The sequence below is a fragment of the Oryctolagus cuniculus genome, chromosome 8, assembly GCF_051225735.1.
Source record: "Oryctolagus cuniculus isolate XC-2025 breed Fujian yellow rabbit chromosome 8, ASM5122573v1, whole genome shotgun sequence".
In the NCBI taxonomy this organism is placed as follows: domain Eukaryota; kingdom Metazoa; phylum Chordata; class Mammalia; order Lagomorpha; family Leporidae; genus Oryctolagus; species Oryctolagus cuniculus.
In genome coordinates this window covers 52,015,691-52,032,659 of record NC_142874.1, presented here as the reverse complement: position 1 = coordinate 52,032,659, position 16,969 = coordinate 52,015,691, and the positions used below count along the sequence as shown (strand labels likewise).

The following is a 16,969-nucleotide window of genomic DNA, read 5'->3' as shown; positions in this document are numbered from 1 at the left end:
AACTAAATTAAGATATATTTAAGCCTAAATACTGCTAATATTAAATTATAAGAAGATGCAGAGAAAGCATTTAATACAATACTTTTTCATGATGAAAATTCTAAGGAAATTTGGTATAGAAGGAGCATTCTTCAATACAATCAAAGCAATCTATGAAAAACCCATGGCCAGCATCCTACTGAGTGAGGAAAAGCTGGAAGCATTTCCATTGAGATCTGGTACCAGACAGGGATGCCCACTCTCACCACTACTATTCAACATAGTACTGGAAGCTTTAGCCAGAGCCATTAGGCAAGAAAAAGAAATTAAAGGGATACAAATTGGGAAGGAATAAGTCAAATTATCCCTCTTTGCAGACGATATGATTCTTTATTTAGGGGATCCAAAGAACTCTACTAAGAGACTATTGGAACTCATAGAAGAGTTTGGCATTGTGGGGAGCAACTCGGACTAGACTGTTACTGGAATTAAGACTTATTCTATGCATCTGCTCTCCCACAATATGGCGCTGAGAAGGGAGTAACAACTTCTACGCAGCTGCCTCTCGCCAACTTGAGTGATGACCTGCAGGAGCTGATCTTGCTCCTGATTGGAGGAGAGCAGCGTACTCGGCGTGTGGGTAGCAGAGTTGGGATTGGTGGAAGAGGACTATAAAGGAGGAGAGAGACAACATGCACCAGGAACATCTATCTGAAGGAACACCTTTGCAGCCCCCGAGAGAGCTGGCCGGCGGTGTGCCGCTCCCCCGCGGAAGTGGGGAAAGTGGCAGGGGGAACCGCCCTTCCACGGAGGTGGAAGGGACGGTAGCCAACCCGGGAAGAACCAGCAGCAAACCCGGGAAGGGCCGAGCAGACGAAAGAACAGCGCGGGGTCCTGTGTCGTTCCTCCACGAAGAGGGGGAGTGACATAATGGTGCCGTGACTCGGATATGAAGCCTAGGCAGGGTTTAGTGTCATTCCTCCATGAAGAGGGGGAGCGACAGGCATGTAGCAGGATATAAAATCAATGCACAAAAATCAACAGCCTTTGTATACACAGGCAATGCCATGGCTGAGAAAGAACTGCTAAGATCAATCCCATTCACAATAGCTACAAAAACAATCAAATACCTTGGAATCAACTTAACAAGGATGTAAAGGTCTCTAGAATGAGAATTACAAAATCTTAAAGAAAGAAATAGAAGAGGATACCAAAAAAATGGAAAAATCTTCCATACTCATGGATTGAAAGAACCAATATCATCAAAATGTCCATTCTCCCAAAAGCAATTCATAGATTCAATGTGATACCAATCAAAATACCAAAGAAATTCTTCACAGATCTGGAAAAAAGGATACTAAAATTCACATGGAGGTACAGGAGACCTCAAATAGCTAAAGCAATCTTGTAAACAAAAACAAAGCCGGAGGCAACACAATACCAGATTTCAGGACATACTACAGGGCAGTTGTTATCAAAACAGCATGGTACTGGTACAGAAACAGATGGATAGACCAATGGAACAGAACTGAAACACCAGAAATAAATCCAAACATCTACAGCCAACATATATTTGAACAAGGATCCAAAACCAATTCCTGGAGCAAGGACAGTCTATTCAACAAATGGTGCTGCGGAAACTGGATCTCCACGTGCAGAAGCATGAGCAAGACCCCTACCTTTCACCTTACACAAAAATCCACTCAACATGGATTAAATACCTAAATCTATGACCTAACACCATCAAATTATTAGAGAGCATCAGAGAAAACCTGAAAGATATAGGCACCGGCAAAGACTTCTTGGAAAAGACCCTGGAGACACAGGCAGTCAAAGCCAAAATTAATTATTGGGATTACATCAAATTGAGAAGTTTCTGTACTGCAAAAGAAACAGTTGGGAAAGTGAAGAGGCAACCGACAGAATGGGAAAATATATTTGCAAACTATGCAACAGATAAAGGATTAATAACAAGAATCTACAAAGAGATCAAAAAACTCCACAATAACAAAACAAACAACCCACTTAAGAGATGGGCCAAGGACCTCAGTAGACATTTTTCAAAAGAGGAAATCCAAATGGCCAACAGACACATGAAAAAATGTTCAAGATCACTAGAAATCAGGGAAATGCAAATCAAAACCACAATGAGGTTTCACTTCACCCCGGTTAGAATGGCTCACATACAGAAATCTACCAACAATAGATGCTGGCGAGGATGCGGGGAAAAAGGGACACTAACCCACTGTTGGTGGGAATGCAAACTGGTTAAGCCACTATGGAAGTCAGTCTGGAGATTCCTCAGAAACCTGAATATAACCCTACCATACAACCCAGCCATCCCACTCCTTGGAGTTTACCCAAAGGAAATGAAATTGGCAAATAAAAGAGCTGTCTGCACCTCAATGTTTATTGCAGCTCAATTCACAATAGTTAAGACCTGGAATCAACCTAAATGCCCATCAACAGTAGACTGGATAAAGAGATTATGGGATATGTACTCTACAGAATACTATACAGCAGTAAAAAAAAAAAAAAAAAAAAAAAAAAAAAACAATGAAATCCTGTCATTTGCAACAAAATGGAGGTATCTGGAAAACGTCGTGCTGAGTGAAATAAGCCAGTCCCAAAGGGACAAATATCATATGTTCTCCCTGATCAGTGACAACTAACCGAACTCCTAAAAGGAAACCTGTTGAAGTGAAATGGGCACTATGAGAAACAATGTTTTGTTCAGCCCTTGTCCTGACTGTTCACGAACAACTTACTACTTTATTCCTTTTAGTATTTTTTGTTCTACTTAATACCATTGGTTGAACTCTTTAATTAACACGAATTATTCTTAGGCGTTTAAACTTAACTGAAAAGTGATCCCTGTCAAATATAAGAGTGGAAATAAGAGATGGAGGAGATATACAGTTCAGCACATGCTCACTCGGACTTACCCTAATGATAGAGCTACAAATGTTCCAGGTGATACCAATTCAATCTTATCAAGGAAACATGTAATAATGCCATCTTACTTGTTAAAGTAATCAGTTTAAATTCAGAATTGATCATAATGATAGTATTAAGTGTCAAATGGATTACATAAATAAAACCAGTGTGTGCAAATAATAATTGATAGAATTTAAAAGGAGATAATTATCCTACATGAGAAGCAGGATACACGGCAGACTCATAGAATGGCAGATGTCCTAAACAGCACTCTGGCCTCAGAATCAGCCCTTAAGGCATTCAGATCCAGCTAAAAAGACAGTATTTCAGGCATGGAAAGCCAAGACACTGTGGCAAAAAAAAATGACCTAAATGAAAGATCTCTTTGAGTGAGATCCCAGCAGAAAGAACGAGCTATCAAAGAAGGAGGTACCTTTCTCTGAAGGGAGGAGAGAACTTCCACTTTGACTATGGCCTTATCTAAATAAGATCGGAGTTGGAGAACTCAAGAGGCTTCCATAGCCTTGGCAGCTCATGACAAGAGCCTTGGGTGATTACTGAGGTCCTCAATAAGAGTGTCAATTGTTAAATCAATAACGGGAGTCACTGTGCACCTGCTCCCCATGTAGGACCTCTATCCTTAATGTGTTGTACTATGCAAATTAATGGTAAAACTACTACTCAAACAGTACTTTATACTTTCTCTGTGTGGGTAAAGTCTGTTGAAATCTTTGCTTAATATATACTAAATTGATCTTCTGTATATAAAGATAATTGAAAATGAATCTCGATAAAGAATGGGATGGGAGAGAGTGGGAGATGGGGGGGTTGCAGGTAGGTGGGAGGTTATGGGGGGAAAGCCACTATAATCCAAAAGTTGTACTTTGGAAATTTATATTTATTAAATAAAAGTTGAAAATAAATTAAAATATACTAAATTTGGAAAATTTAAAAAAGATATTACTCAAACCACTTTTCCTTCATACAGAATTCATAAACTTTATCCTAAACTATGAGCAATGAGAATCTTCAGGGACTACGCAAAACTGTTAACCTAGACAATTCTTTGAAATTCTAGAATGTAAGTCTTACAAACTTAACTTTTACAAGTTCCTCTTGGTTTCGATGGCTGAAATTTATTAAGAGACAAACCTTGTCTGCTTTGTAAAAAACACTGGGGTTGAGGGGAATTGGGCACTGCTGGATTAAAGGAGCAGAAAACACGCTGCCTCAACCATTGCAGCAAGCTGTAAATGATGTATGAAATGACAAATCCCTTCCCAAGGCACAGAAAGAATATAAATACTGCTCCGTGATCATTGCAGTGATAGGCGATTTGCTAAAATTTTCTGCCTAGGTGAACCCAGAAAAATCTCACCTCGTCTTCAAATCCAAAAGAACCAAATGAACCAAAATGAAATTTTATTATTTTACTGCACATAACAACTTCCCACTTTTCTTTTTTCCCAACCTCTAAAGAAATGTTTTTTGCCCATTGTATATGTACCTGCCTTGCTCCTTACACCAACAAGAAGTTTCTGTAACTAAGAAGTTGGTGTAATTAATGTTTGCAATTTAAAAAAGAAAATTTATTATATAATATGGAGATATCAAAAAGAGATTCTATTCTAGAGTTAACCATTTCTCCTTTAACCCAGGTTTCATTTGAATACTAAACTTGTACTCCAGCTGCATGACTTTGCAAATTTTTTGAAAGTTCTCTGAACCTTAGTCTTTTCCTTTGTGAAATGAAGGTATGATTCACCCCCCGAAGCGTGCAAATTAAATGGACATAAGAAATGAAATCCCTGCCGTGACATGAAAGAGGTCCTCGTGAAAGGTGAGTATTTTCTCTCCTTTTCATGGTGGAGTCCCTGTTCTGGCATGGAAAGGATCCTGCATTTCAGTCTGGATGTCTTGGGTAAGGGTTTTTTACTTTTTAATTTATGAAACTCACTTGACTTTTTTGAATAGATGCTAGCTAACTTTAATGAAAATAGATACTGGTTTTCTGCTATTAGAAAAGCGTACAATTTAAGCTAAAACATCAAAGAAAAGGACAAGCTATAATGAGCATAAATGATCATATCACAATAAAAAGTACACACATGCACAATACCCAAGTTTCTATGAATCTTTCCTTTGGGGAGAGGAAGAGCCATGCTGCTGACTTACTCTCACATTGTGATATGAGAATTTTCTTTGGTCAGTTTCTTCAAGGACATATTTATTAGAAGTATCTTATAATAAATTACAAGATGTTCTCAGAATGCAGAGGTAAAAGATGAGCACATTGGAATTAGACTCCAGGATACCTGATTTTTACATTTCAAATGAAGCTGTAATTTGTCTTTGTCTTTCTTGGTATTCTCTACATTATGCAGATGCCCTACTTATTTCTGGAAGTTGATACTGAGTATCAATCCCATGCCAGACTAGTTTTCCCTTCAGGAGCAAGGCACATTTAGAAAAAAATGAAGGCTTAATTTCGACTACATTTCAAATAATAACCAAGACTTCTGAAAATCTTTAGAACCTTTTCCTAGTAGATCATATTGTAATGAGCTAACTGAGTCAGAGGACTTGCTCTGTGCTATTAACATCAATCCCCATCAAAGTTCTGCTTTCTTTTTTTTTTAAAGATTTCTCTATTTGAAAGTCAGTTACACAGAGAGAGAAGAAGAGGAGAAAAGGAGAGGGAGGGAGGGAAGGGGGGGGGAGAGAGAGAGAGAGAGAGAGAGAGAGAGAGAGAGAGAGGTCTTCCATCTGCTGGTTCACTCCCCAATTGGCTGAAACAGCTGGAGCTGCGCCGATCCAAAGTCAGGAGCTTCCTCTGGGTCTCCCACATGCGTGCAGGGGCCCAAGCATTTGGGCCATCTTTTACTGCTTTCACAGGCCATAGCAAAGAGCTGGCCCAGAAGTGGAGCAGCCGGATCTCAAACTGGCACCCATAGGGGATGCCAGCACAACAGGTGGTGGCTTTACCCACTATGCCATAGCACCGGCCCCAAAGTTCTGCTTCCAAATGAAGTGAATTCCTACTCAAGCTCCATACACATAGAAATTAGGTAATCACCAGAGGAAAGCAAAGTAATTTTCAAAATCTAATTCAATTCATTTAATAACTAAAGAAAAATCAATCTTGCCAAGAAAAAGAGAAAAATATATATTAAGAAATAATAGGTTTGATTGCCTACTAGGAAAAAATATTAATGTTCAGTAAGATTTGAAAAGAGAATGAGGTCAATGCATTTTGATCCTGTGGCAATATTTTGAAGCTCTCTTTCAACCTATTCTAATTTACATTTCCAAATACAATGAAAGTTAATGTATGCAGAAAGCAACACCAGTAGGAATTCAAGTATTTCATGTTCCCCACTGTAATGATGATTTGGATCTTACTTTTTCTGAAAGCATCTTTAAAGAATTCTTCAAGCTGTCTGGAGAATGCTGGCTCGCAGAATTAAGCAGTAGGTCTGCATGGGTTGCTATAAGAGGTTGCAGCTGATTGATGTTGCTGAGAACTTCCTTTGCTTTGGCTGTGTTTTCAGGAGAGTAGTAAATAAACTGATATCCAGTACTGCAAAAACAAAGACAATGGCAAGTTACGCACACCTCCACACACAAATAAAGAATTTGTAGCCCATGAAACCAGATGTTAAACAATAAACAGAACCTCAAATATCATCACTCCCTATTGAACAGATAGGAACTATTCCAAGACAGTTTTATGACACCCTATCCATTTTTTTAGCAAAGTATATTTAAGGATTAGGTACAATAATCCAGTCCATTTTTCCAAACACTATGAAGGTTTTGCCAGATTCTACATATCAAGTATTAGTATTCAAAACACCTTAGTATTAATATAAATAATAATGAAATTGAACCACATAGTAGAGAAGGAGAAGCTTTTATATTTGAACCAATCTCAACGTAAGCATTGTCTTTCTACTTACTAGCTGGTCACCTTGGACAGTCTTCAATTTCCTCAATAGGGAGGTGGGAATAATTGTCCAAATAATTCTATAAGGCAGGTGAGATTAGGGGTCAACTCATACAAAGTGATCTAACATAGTGCTTAGGATACAACAAGCATTCAATAACTCTTAGATTTATTTTCTTCCATGATACTGGGCAAGATGGAATGAGGGAAGTAAGTATTAATGGCTGAGAAATAGAAGGAAAATAAATTAATTCTAAGTGGGCACATGAATAATTTTATTGTATTAAAACATATAGCTTTGGGGCTGGCACTGTGGCACAGAGTGTTAAAGCCTGGGCCTGCAGTTCCGACATTCCTTATGGGCGCCGGTTATTATCCCAGCTGCTTCACTTCTAATCCAGCTCCGTGTTAATACTCCTGAGAAATCCCTGACCTATATGGGAGACCCAAAAGAAGTTCCTGGATCCTGGCTTCAGATCAGATCAGCTTCATCCATAGTGTCCATTTGGGGAGTGAACCAGCAGATGGAAGATATCTCTGTGTCTCTACCTCTCTCTGTAATGCTGTCTTTCAAATAAATAAAATACATCTTAAAAAAATATAGCTTAAAATTTCACTATCTGATTCTTATTCTTTTTGTTCTTTGTGGTTTCTGACCTTTGTAAATAAATCTAAAATTGATTATTCATTAAAGAATTATTAAGTCTTATTATTTAGAAACTTGACAAGTATGCTATGAGAACAGATTCCATAGAGTGAATACAACTTTGACTAACTCCCTTAGGAAAGATGAAGGAAGCATTCTAGCAGGGAAAGGAGAAAAACAGTGAAATTTTGGCTACTTGGAAGAGGGAGGTCATGGTTAAGGCTCTCACATGATTGGTACAAACTTGTTTACATCCCTATACATTCAACTGTCAAAGCATTTTTAATAATATCTTGCAGCCTATGTTGAGTATTTATTGAATATTTCTTCTACATTTAACAGCTGAGTTATGTAAATTCCCATAATTCTAATTCTCATTTTGAACATTAGAGGCCAATAAGAAAAAATTAATGTCTAGGAGGCAAATCTCTCCTCTTTCTTTTATACTGAAGAGTTCTCAAGGGAAACTATCAGATCTCTAAGGAGAGAATTTCTTTTGCAACCATGTAATGAGTACTCCTCATAATTTATTGGCTTTATTTTTTCTTGGTGCAAAATGATTAAACGGCATGTCCTTGGATGCTCGAGTTATTCAGAAGATAGAGTAAGATGTCACTGAGGGTTACATGTTTATGAAGGCTAAAAAATGCATTGTTAGTCTAAGATTTGTTCTCAATTTCTTACTTGCAAACTCGTAGGATGTCTGAAGAAGTTAAAACATTCTACTTATATTTTAATGCAAATTAAGGCAAAGGAGGAATAATCAAGAAGAGAAAAAAAAAAGAAATGATCTTTCCTGCCCTTGATTCTCTCTCTTTCAGTCTCGTCATGGGGTTATTACCCGGGATCTCTACCTAAGCTTTTACAACAAAAACCACACTCAAATATCCATCTGTTCCTTTGTACGCAGTCTGGATATGTGGTTCAGCCCAGGATAGTTTTAATAGATCACACAACCCTGAGCTATTTTTGCAGAAAATGGTTATTTTAAAAAGACACTGAAGTGTCACCAGGATGGGGACACGTCTGATGCCCAGCAGCTCTGCCAGCAGAAGGCGTGACCCACTACAGACCCAGCTGAGAAAGCAGGGAGTGGTTGCTGCTCTCTGATCCCTCTTCACTGCTCTGTGCTTCTGATGTTAGCAGGAGCTCTCTGGTGTGCTCTTATGGATACTGACAGGCCTCCCAGGAATGAGCCCCAGGCAAGCTAGAATGCTCGAGGTCATGCATGGCCTTCTGTCTTGCTCTTCACATGGCTCTCTGAGTATGTCACTTCTGGCCTCTCTTACAGTCACTCCTACTTATTCTTTGTGACTCCTGTCATTACTGCCTTCTTTACTTATCCTTTCCTAGCAGTTCTTTGTCACTTTACTCCTGAATATTATCTACTTTCATTATCTTTTCTACCTATTTCTTACACTCTAAATTTTCTTTGTCTTTTCTCCATTTTACTCTAATACATACATTTCCAAGATTTACTGCTCACATGTTCTTTCCTTATACTTCAGTTCAGTGGTGCTCAAATTTTAACAGGCATAAATTCATTCTATGAGAATGAAACTGGTGTGCACATATATTTTAGAAAAGTGGGTTCCTTAGCAACACCAGGAGATTCTCGTTTAGTAGGTTTAGTATTTGTAATAAGCAGTTCAGGATATCCTGATGCGAATGGACAACGAGGCATCTATGTAGACACCGGCTGCTATCATCTTGACTCCTGAGATCCCTTTTAAACCCTTGGTCATCCTACCCAATCATGAGCATGAAAGTTCCTAGTTAAGTTATCCTAATTTTTGTGGGACCAGGTTCTTCACAAATTTTACAGAAAAATAATTTAGAGAAATTTCATTTTGGGGCAAAATTTTTTGAAATTCATCCATACCAGGGGTCTTCAAAACACTTTATAAAAATGATTACTCTTCAAAAATGTGCATGCATTTCAAAAATGTTTGCCTCCAAGTACACTTATCTGATAGTTCAATTTAAATGAACACTTTGAATCTCAATCCTTTTACAAGGTACTATTATATTCCATCTTCATATTCATCATTAGTTCCTTTGGCTTCCTTCTCACAGGTTTTTTTTTTTTTTCCTTCTAACATTTTTTTTACATTCTTTCATCTTTTCCCTACCAATACATTGCTTATATACTCCCCTAAACACTCTTCTGTCACAGGACAGAACCCTAACTCCTGCCTACTGCTGATAAGTTCATCCCCTTTGGAGCAGTTTCATATAAGGCATTAGTTCTTCAGCTAAAGTCTTAATGATGAACATCTTACCTAGTGAGGCTGAGAGATTAATTTTCCATAATAAAAACCAATGTTGATGTCCGGGATGAAATAATATGGTATGGAGAAAAAATCACCATCCACAAAATAATTTTAAGTATACATAAATTTCATCTACCTATTCAGCAGTGTACTCTTAAACATGCCATATATTTTAACAGTTATAGCTTATTAAATGGAAAGTTATGAGTATAATTTAATTATCTAGATAAAATGAATATAGCTAAACACTACTTTATAGTGAGCTGTAATTTAAACTGAGTCCAAGCACTTGAATCACTTGAATCAACTATCAGATAAACCAAAAGACAATATATTTGCTCGAACAAAGCATATTTTAAAGGATATGAATAAATGCAAATCATGTGCAATGTAAATTGAAATTAGTTTCACATTTTCTCTATTGATGGAACAGTTAATTAAAGTATATAAAATATATAAACATATGTGCTTGAATGTATTATATGTTAAAATAATCTGGTTTGATGTATTTAATAATCAATTTAACAAGATACGAACACACAGTGTTTTTTATTAGGGGTGTAATAATTTGGAGATGGCAGGAATGAAATATGCACTCTAATTGCTAGGTAAACTACAATTGAATGAAGGACTTCTATACTCTTGAGTGCATGATATATCTCATATCCTTTTGCTGATTCTCCTTATTTTCCATTCCTAGTACTGGCAGCTCAGTACTTGGAACTCTTCCTTTTTTAAAATTTGCATGTTCTTCCTATGTAATCTCTTTTCATCTCATTGTTTAAATACTTCACTTGTGCCTAGAGTTTTCAAATTCTTATCTCTTTTCCCTGAAGTCCAATAAGTGCTATCATCCAGACAGCTACAACTTAAAAAGTTTCAAATCAAACCTTTTTTTTTAAAAAATTGATTTTATTTATTTGAAAGACAGAGTTACAGAGAGAGGTGGAGACAGGGAGAGAGGTCTTCCATCTGCTGGTTCACTCCCCAGATGGCTGCCAACAGCTGGAGCTGTGCCGATCTGAAGCCAGAAGCCAGGAGATTCTTCCAGGTCTCCCACATGGGTGCAGGGGCCCAAGCACTTGGGCCATCTTCTACTGCTATCCCAGGCCATAGCAGGGAGCTGGATCAGAAGAGGAGCAGCCGGGACCAGAACTGGCACCCATTTGAGATGCCAGTGCTTCAGGCCAGGGTTTTAACCCGCTTCACCACAGCGCCGGCCCCTCAAATCAAACTTTCAATCCTTTCCCAGTTCTCAACAACTAGCTCTTCTGTACTCCACCACAATCTTAGTTTATGGAAAGTCCATTTCATATGGTCTACAACTCTTTTCTTCATCTCCTACTGTTTGTACAATGTTTCAGAAAACACTACCTGCCTTTCAAAATATGCTCAGAGTCCAGCCACTTAGTTCTGCAGTGCTTTCGGATTCTCTCATATAAGCACAATCATTTTATTTTTTTTTAAGATTTTATTTATTTATTTGACAGGTAGAGTTACAGACAGTGACAGAGAGAGAGAGAGAGAGAGAGAGAGAGAGAGAGAGAGAAAGTTCTTCCATCCACTGGTTCACTCCCCAAATGGTCACAACGGCTGAAGCCGCACCGATCCAAAGCCAGGAGCCAGGAGCTTCTTTCTGGTCTCCCATGCGGGTGCAGGGCCCGAGCACTTGGGCCATCCTCCACTGCCTTCCAGGGCTACAGCAGAGAGCTGGACTAGAAGAGGAGCAGCCGGGACTAGAACCGTTGCCCATATGGGATGCTGGCAGGTGGAGAATTAACCCACTGTGCCAGGGAGCCAGCCCCAGCAAAATTGTTTTCTATTGCAGTTGTCTACAAACTGATTTTCCGACCACTGTCATGACAACTACGTATTTTAAGACAAGTATTTAGTCAGCGACATTTTTGACTGATGCTTAGGGTTTGAAGGAGGTAGGAGTCATACAAGGAGAGAAAAATGAAGCCGCTCTTCCTTAGTTCCTTATACAAGACCAAACCTTGGGACTTGGGTTGTCAACTGTACCTTCTAACTGCACCCACTGCTTCCTCCATTCCTTAACCCACTTGCTCAAATAAGCTAATACTTTTGGCAGTAGTGTTATGGAAAAATATAGAGATGATGAATAGGCAGGAAGAGAAAAGGTAAGGAAATCAGAGAAGTGAAGCAGGCCTTTGACACAGGGTTAAAAATCACTGCTTGGGATGCCTGCATCCCATAGGGGAGTGCCTGTTTCAAATTCCATATCCTCTGCTTTAGATCCAACTTCTTGATGATGTGCACCCTGAAGGGCAGCAGATGGTAGCTCTACTCCCAACTACCCACATGGGAGATCTGGATTGAGTTCATGGCTTCTCTTGGCTTCTGCCTGGCTCAACCCTAGCTTTTGCAGGCATCAGGTCAGAGAATCAGTGTGTGGAAGATATCTCTCTGTCTCTGTATCTCCACTGAAATTAAATGAAAATAAACAGAGAAGGGGCATAGGCAGAAGAGGATTAGGAAAACAACCTTTAGAGTGCTGTGTCTCTGCTTCTATGGCAGAGTTTGGTTTCCAGAGAAAATCTATTTCCACATTTTTCCCCCCAAATCAAGCACTACTTATATACAAAAAAAAAGCAGACTCTGGAATCCAGAAGGAGGGATAACCGTGCTCTGTGCTCTAGCTGAGACGAAAAACGTGTGGATAATAAATGAAAATTTACACCTTAGTGCACTTGAATATACCCTTCTGGCTTCACAGGGCTTAACAATGTGCTTCATGAAATTGTAGAAGGCAAATCATACCCCTCTGCTTCTCCCATGCATGCTTTCAATTCTCTGCTAGAAGTGGAGTTTAGAGAAAAGAATGAGAAGGAAAATGGTATTTGTTTTGTTTACCTTCTATGGGTTTCACTTTTACAATTAAATGGCTAACATGATCTATACTTAAGTTGATGTTTATTTTTAAAACTACTTTTGTTTTCTTTTAAAAACATATTGGTTTCAGGGGCATTTTAGAATCAGATAGTATTTTGATCAAAGCTTGATTCTGGCACTTATTAGCTTTGTGACAAGTTATGCTAATTAATTGAGAATCATACTCCAAATTCATTTCTATTCAACTCACTCCAAGGAAATTTGTCTATGTGCTCTGATCACACTGAATCTCACTGTGTTGCATTACAGTTTGCAAGATCTTAACTGAAATCTCTTGATCGTTAAGACCTCTCTTCTATATCAACACTTTCTTTAGACTTATTTCTGCCCAAATAAGTTTTCAGCCACTATTAAGTGACCTTAAGGTCAACAAAGTCTAAAGTGTTTTTACTTCCTTCCATGTCCTATTCTGATTTGTCCCTGATTTTGACATATTTTTCTTTGCCACCTTAAAAATGGCTTTCCCATTTCTATTTCTGTCTATTTTGGCTTCCTCTCTTTTCATGTTCACTCCTCTGCAAAAGTATAATGGGTTAATATCCAGATTAGGTCTGCCGATTCCCTCCAACCTGAAACACTTCTCAACCACTTCCTGGGCCAAATTAATTCACGTGCCAATCAAAGTATCTTAGAAAAGTATTAGAAGAGAAACCATTTCCAAATATACTGCAAATGTAAATCTACCTTGATTGTAAACAGGGAGGAAAAATTTGGGGGGATGATCAAAATGTGTTAAAAACAGATTGGGATGATGTATAATTCTGTATGTTTCCTATAAAACATCACTGAATTGTACATGTGCAAAAGCACTTTCATGGTAGGCCAATTTTTTTCAATTCTGAAAAAAATGTTTACTTTCCTTCCTAATGATGTGCTAATAAATAACATTTTAATATCAGCCAAGTAGCTGTTTTGAAAGCCTACAATTTTTTTTCTCCACAAGTGCCACAATGTTTCTGCTGTTTACTTATTCCATAAAACGTCCCTGTGGCACTCACCTAGTTCAGTCACATCGATCTTCCCAGGCAGAGTAATTTAGTCTTTCTGTTACTGCTATGGCCCACAATCCTTTCAATTCTTTGCTCAACATACTGTTCACTCAACAAAAACTTTTCAAGTTGGTTAATATGTGTGCAGTAGTAAACCAGACAGATATAGTCCTTGTTCCCTGAGAATGCCCAGCCAAGAAGAAGGTTAGGGAACTGAAGGCTTAAACCAGACAGACAAAGCATAGCTAAGGAATCAGAGAAGACTTCCAGATAAATTACAGGGAAGAACTGGCTATTGATCTTTTTGCTAATTTTTTAAAAGTGAAGAAAGACAAGAAAGCTTGTCAAGATTTTGAACCACTGAGGGTATGGTTTTGCTCTTCATTAAGAAAAAAAATCTTCCAGGTGGGTATTCAGTAGAGCAGTGAAGATATCACTTGGGTAGTCCTCATCCCTTATCAAAATGCCTGGGTTTGAGTCCTGCTCATCGCTCAATTCCAGCTTCCTTCTAAGGTGCACCTAGAGGCAGAAGGTAATGAATGGATCAAGTCATTGTGTTCCTATCAGTCATTTGGGAAACCTAATCTAGGTCCCTGGTACCTGGTAGACCTAGATGTTGTGGGCATTTGAGAAATGAACCAATGGTTGGGGAATCTCAATCTCTGTCTCTTCCTCTCTCATTCTCTGCCTTTCAAATAAAATAAAAATTTAAAAAGAAAGAGAACTCTCAAAAGAAGCACTTTTGAGGACTAAAGGGGTGAGAAATAATTTAATATGTTCATCTTAAAGTGTTTGAAATAGTAAAGTGGAGATAACTTCTAGATTGTGGTAAATATGAGAGTACTTCAAAGAGTTCATGGAATAGTGGATTAAAAGATAGTGCAGTATGGGTATTTGGCATAGCAGGTAAGACATCCACATCCCATATCAGAATCCTCAGCTTTGAATTTCAGGTTTCTGCTAATGCACACTTTAGGGGGCTGCATAGGATGTCTCAAGTAGATGGGTCCCTGCCACCAAGATGGAACAACTGGATTGAGTTTTTGGCTCCTGGCTTCAGTCTGGTTCAATGTCAGCAGCGTGGGCATTTGGGGAGTGAATCAGCAGATAGTAACTCACTCTTTTCCTGTTTGTTACTCTCTGTCTCTCTGCATCTGAACATTGAACGTTAATGGCCTGAACTGTCCAGTTAAAAGACACAGATTGGCTGATTGGGTTAAGGAACAAAACCCATCTATTAAGGAACAAAACCCATCTTTCCAACAAAGATCCATACAGACTGAAAGTGAAAGGCTGGAAAAAGATATAACATGCCAACAGAAATGAAAAAAGAGCGGGCGTAGCCATCTTAATATCAGACAACATAAACTTTAACACAAAAACTGTTAAGAGAGACAAAGAGGGACACTATATAATGATTAAGGGATCAATTCAACAGGAAGATATAACAATTATCAATGTATATAAAAAGGCAATGCAGAAGCTTCTTGTTTTTATATACTCCCATTTGTCCAGTTTTGCTTTTCATAGCTATACTTTTGGGTCTTGTCCAAAAAATCTTTACCTACACCAAAGTCTTGAAGCACTTTTCCTAAGTTCTCTTCTAGCAATTTTATAGTTTCAGTTCTTCTATTTAGGTATTTGAGCCATCCTGGACTGATGTTTTTAAAACATTTGATTATTTATTCTAAAGACACAGTGATGAAGAGAGAAAGGGAGACACAGAAACAGAGACAGAGACAGAGATACTTCATCTACTGATTTACTAGGCCAGGCTGAAACCAAAAGCCCAGAACTCCATCCAGGTCTCCCACATGGGTGGCTGGTACCCATGAACTGCGGCTATCATATGCTGCCTTCCCAGGCATGTTAGCAGGGAGCTGGATCAGAAGCAGAACATTTAGGACTTGAACTGGCACTCTGATATGAGACATTGCCATTGCAAGCAGCGGCTTAACCACCTGTACCACAATCCTGGCCCCTTGACTTGATATTTGTAAATACTGAGAGATAAGGATCTAAATTAATTCTACAAAGCATACCTAGTTTTCCCAGCACAATTTATTAAAGAGACTGTCCTTTCTCCAATGTATATTCTCGGCACCTCTGTCAAAAATCTGTTGGATCTATGGATTCCAATTTTCTTGATTGCATTATGTTCCACTGATCCATGTGCTGGTTTGTGTGCCAGTAACACACTGTTTTATTTAGTATAGTTTTGCAGTATCCTCTGAAGTTAGTTCCTGTGATGCCTCCAGTTTTATTTATTTATTTATTTATTCATTCATTCATTCCTCAGTATTGTTGTGGATATTCTGGGTATTTTGTGGTTTTATATCAATTTTAAGACTCAGTAGAGTGAACAGACAACCAATACAATGACAGAGAATGTTTTCAAGATATTCCTTAAACAAACTATTAATATCCAGGATAAAGAAGGAACTCATAGAATACCAAGGACATTCTTCTCAGATATAGGAAAACAATCCTAAAATTCATATGGAAATTCAAAAGACCCTGAATCCCCAAAGCATCTTAAATAATAAAAACAATAGTCTGGGCTGGTCCAAGATGAATCCATTAACCTGGAACTCCATCTGAGTCTCCTGCATGGGTGGCAGGGGCCCAAGCACTTGAGCTATTATCTGCTATCTGTCATGCACTAGTAGGAAACTGGATTGGAAGCACAGTGGGTAAGACTCCAACCAGCACTAACCAGTGGTGGCTTAATGTGTTACATCATAATATCTGATCCCAAAACATTTTTTGAGCGTAAAGGTTCAAGAGAACACTAAAAAAGGCTATCTGGTACAAAAACTTTTGAAGTCCATGCATAGATTTTGCATAATATGTATTACTGTATGATCTATGTATAGCTTTCAAAAATTAGAATAAAAATAAAAGTATATTTTAATTTTATTTTCAGGAACTTATTATTTTATTTCTTATTATTATTTAACTTAAATAATAGCTAACATCAAACATTGATCAACCCCTCAGCATGTGTCAGGTACAGTTATACTTGCTTGCTATATATTAATTCATCCAACTATCAGAACGACCTTATGTGAGGTATAATATTACTTTTCTTTTAGAAATGAGGAAATTAAGTAAAAGGAAAGATAATTTGACTAATATCATCACAAAGCCAGGCAGTCTGAGAACCAGGATTGAAATTCATGGATTAAAGTCTATGAATTGCTGAAATGAAAGTTTTTACTTTGCCTAGAACAGGGGCCACAAACATTAAAGAGATTTATGGAAAAGCCAAGAACATTGCATTCTT

At 38.1% G+C, this 16,969-nt stretch overlaps 1 protein-coding gene across 17 annotated transcripts in view; it reads right to left on the bottom strand.

The window, feature by feature from the left end:
- Window positions 1–16,969, bottom strand: part of INPP4B (inositol polyphosphate-4-phosphatase type II B) — a 1,031,775-nt gene that overhangs the window by 290,372 nt on the left and 724,434 nt on the right. For all 17 annotated transcript variants that reach the window (XM_089302446.1, XM_070047510.2, XM_089302447.1 and 14 more), the window contains one exon: window positions 6,319–6,496. In XM_089302446.1, the coding sequence (XP_089158572.1) occupies window positions 6,319–6,496 (178 nt within the window). The remainder of the gene's footprint in view (window positions 1–6,318; window positions 6,497–16,969) is intronic.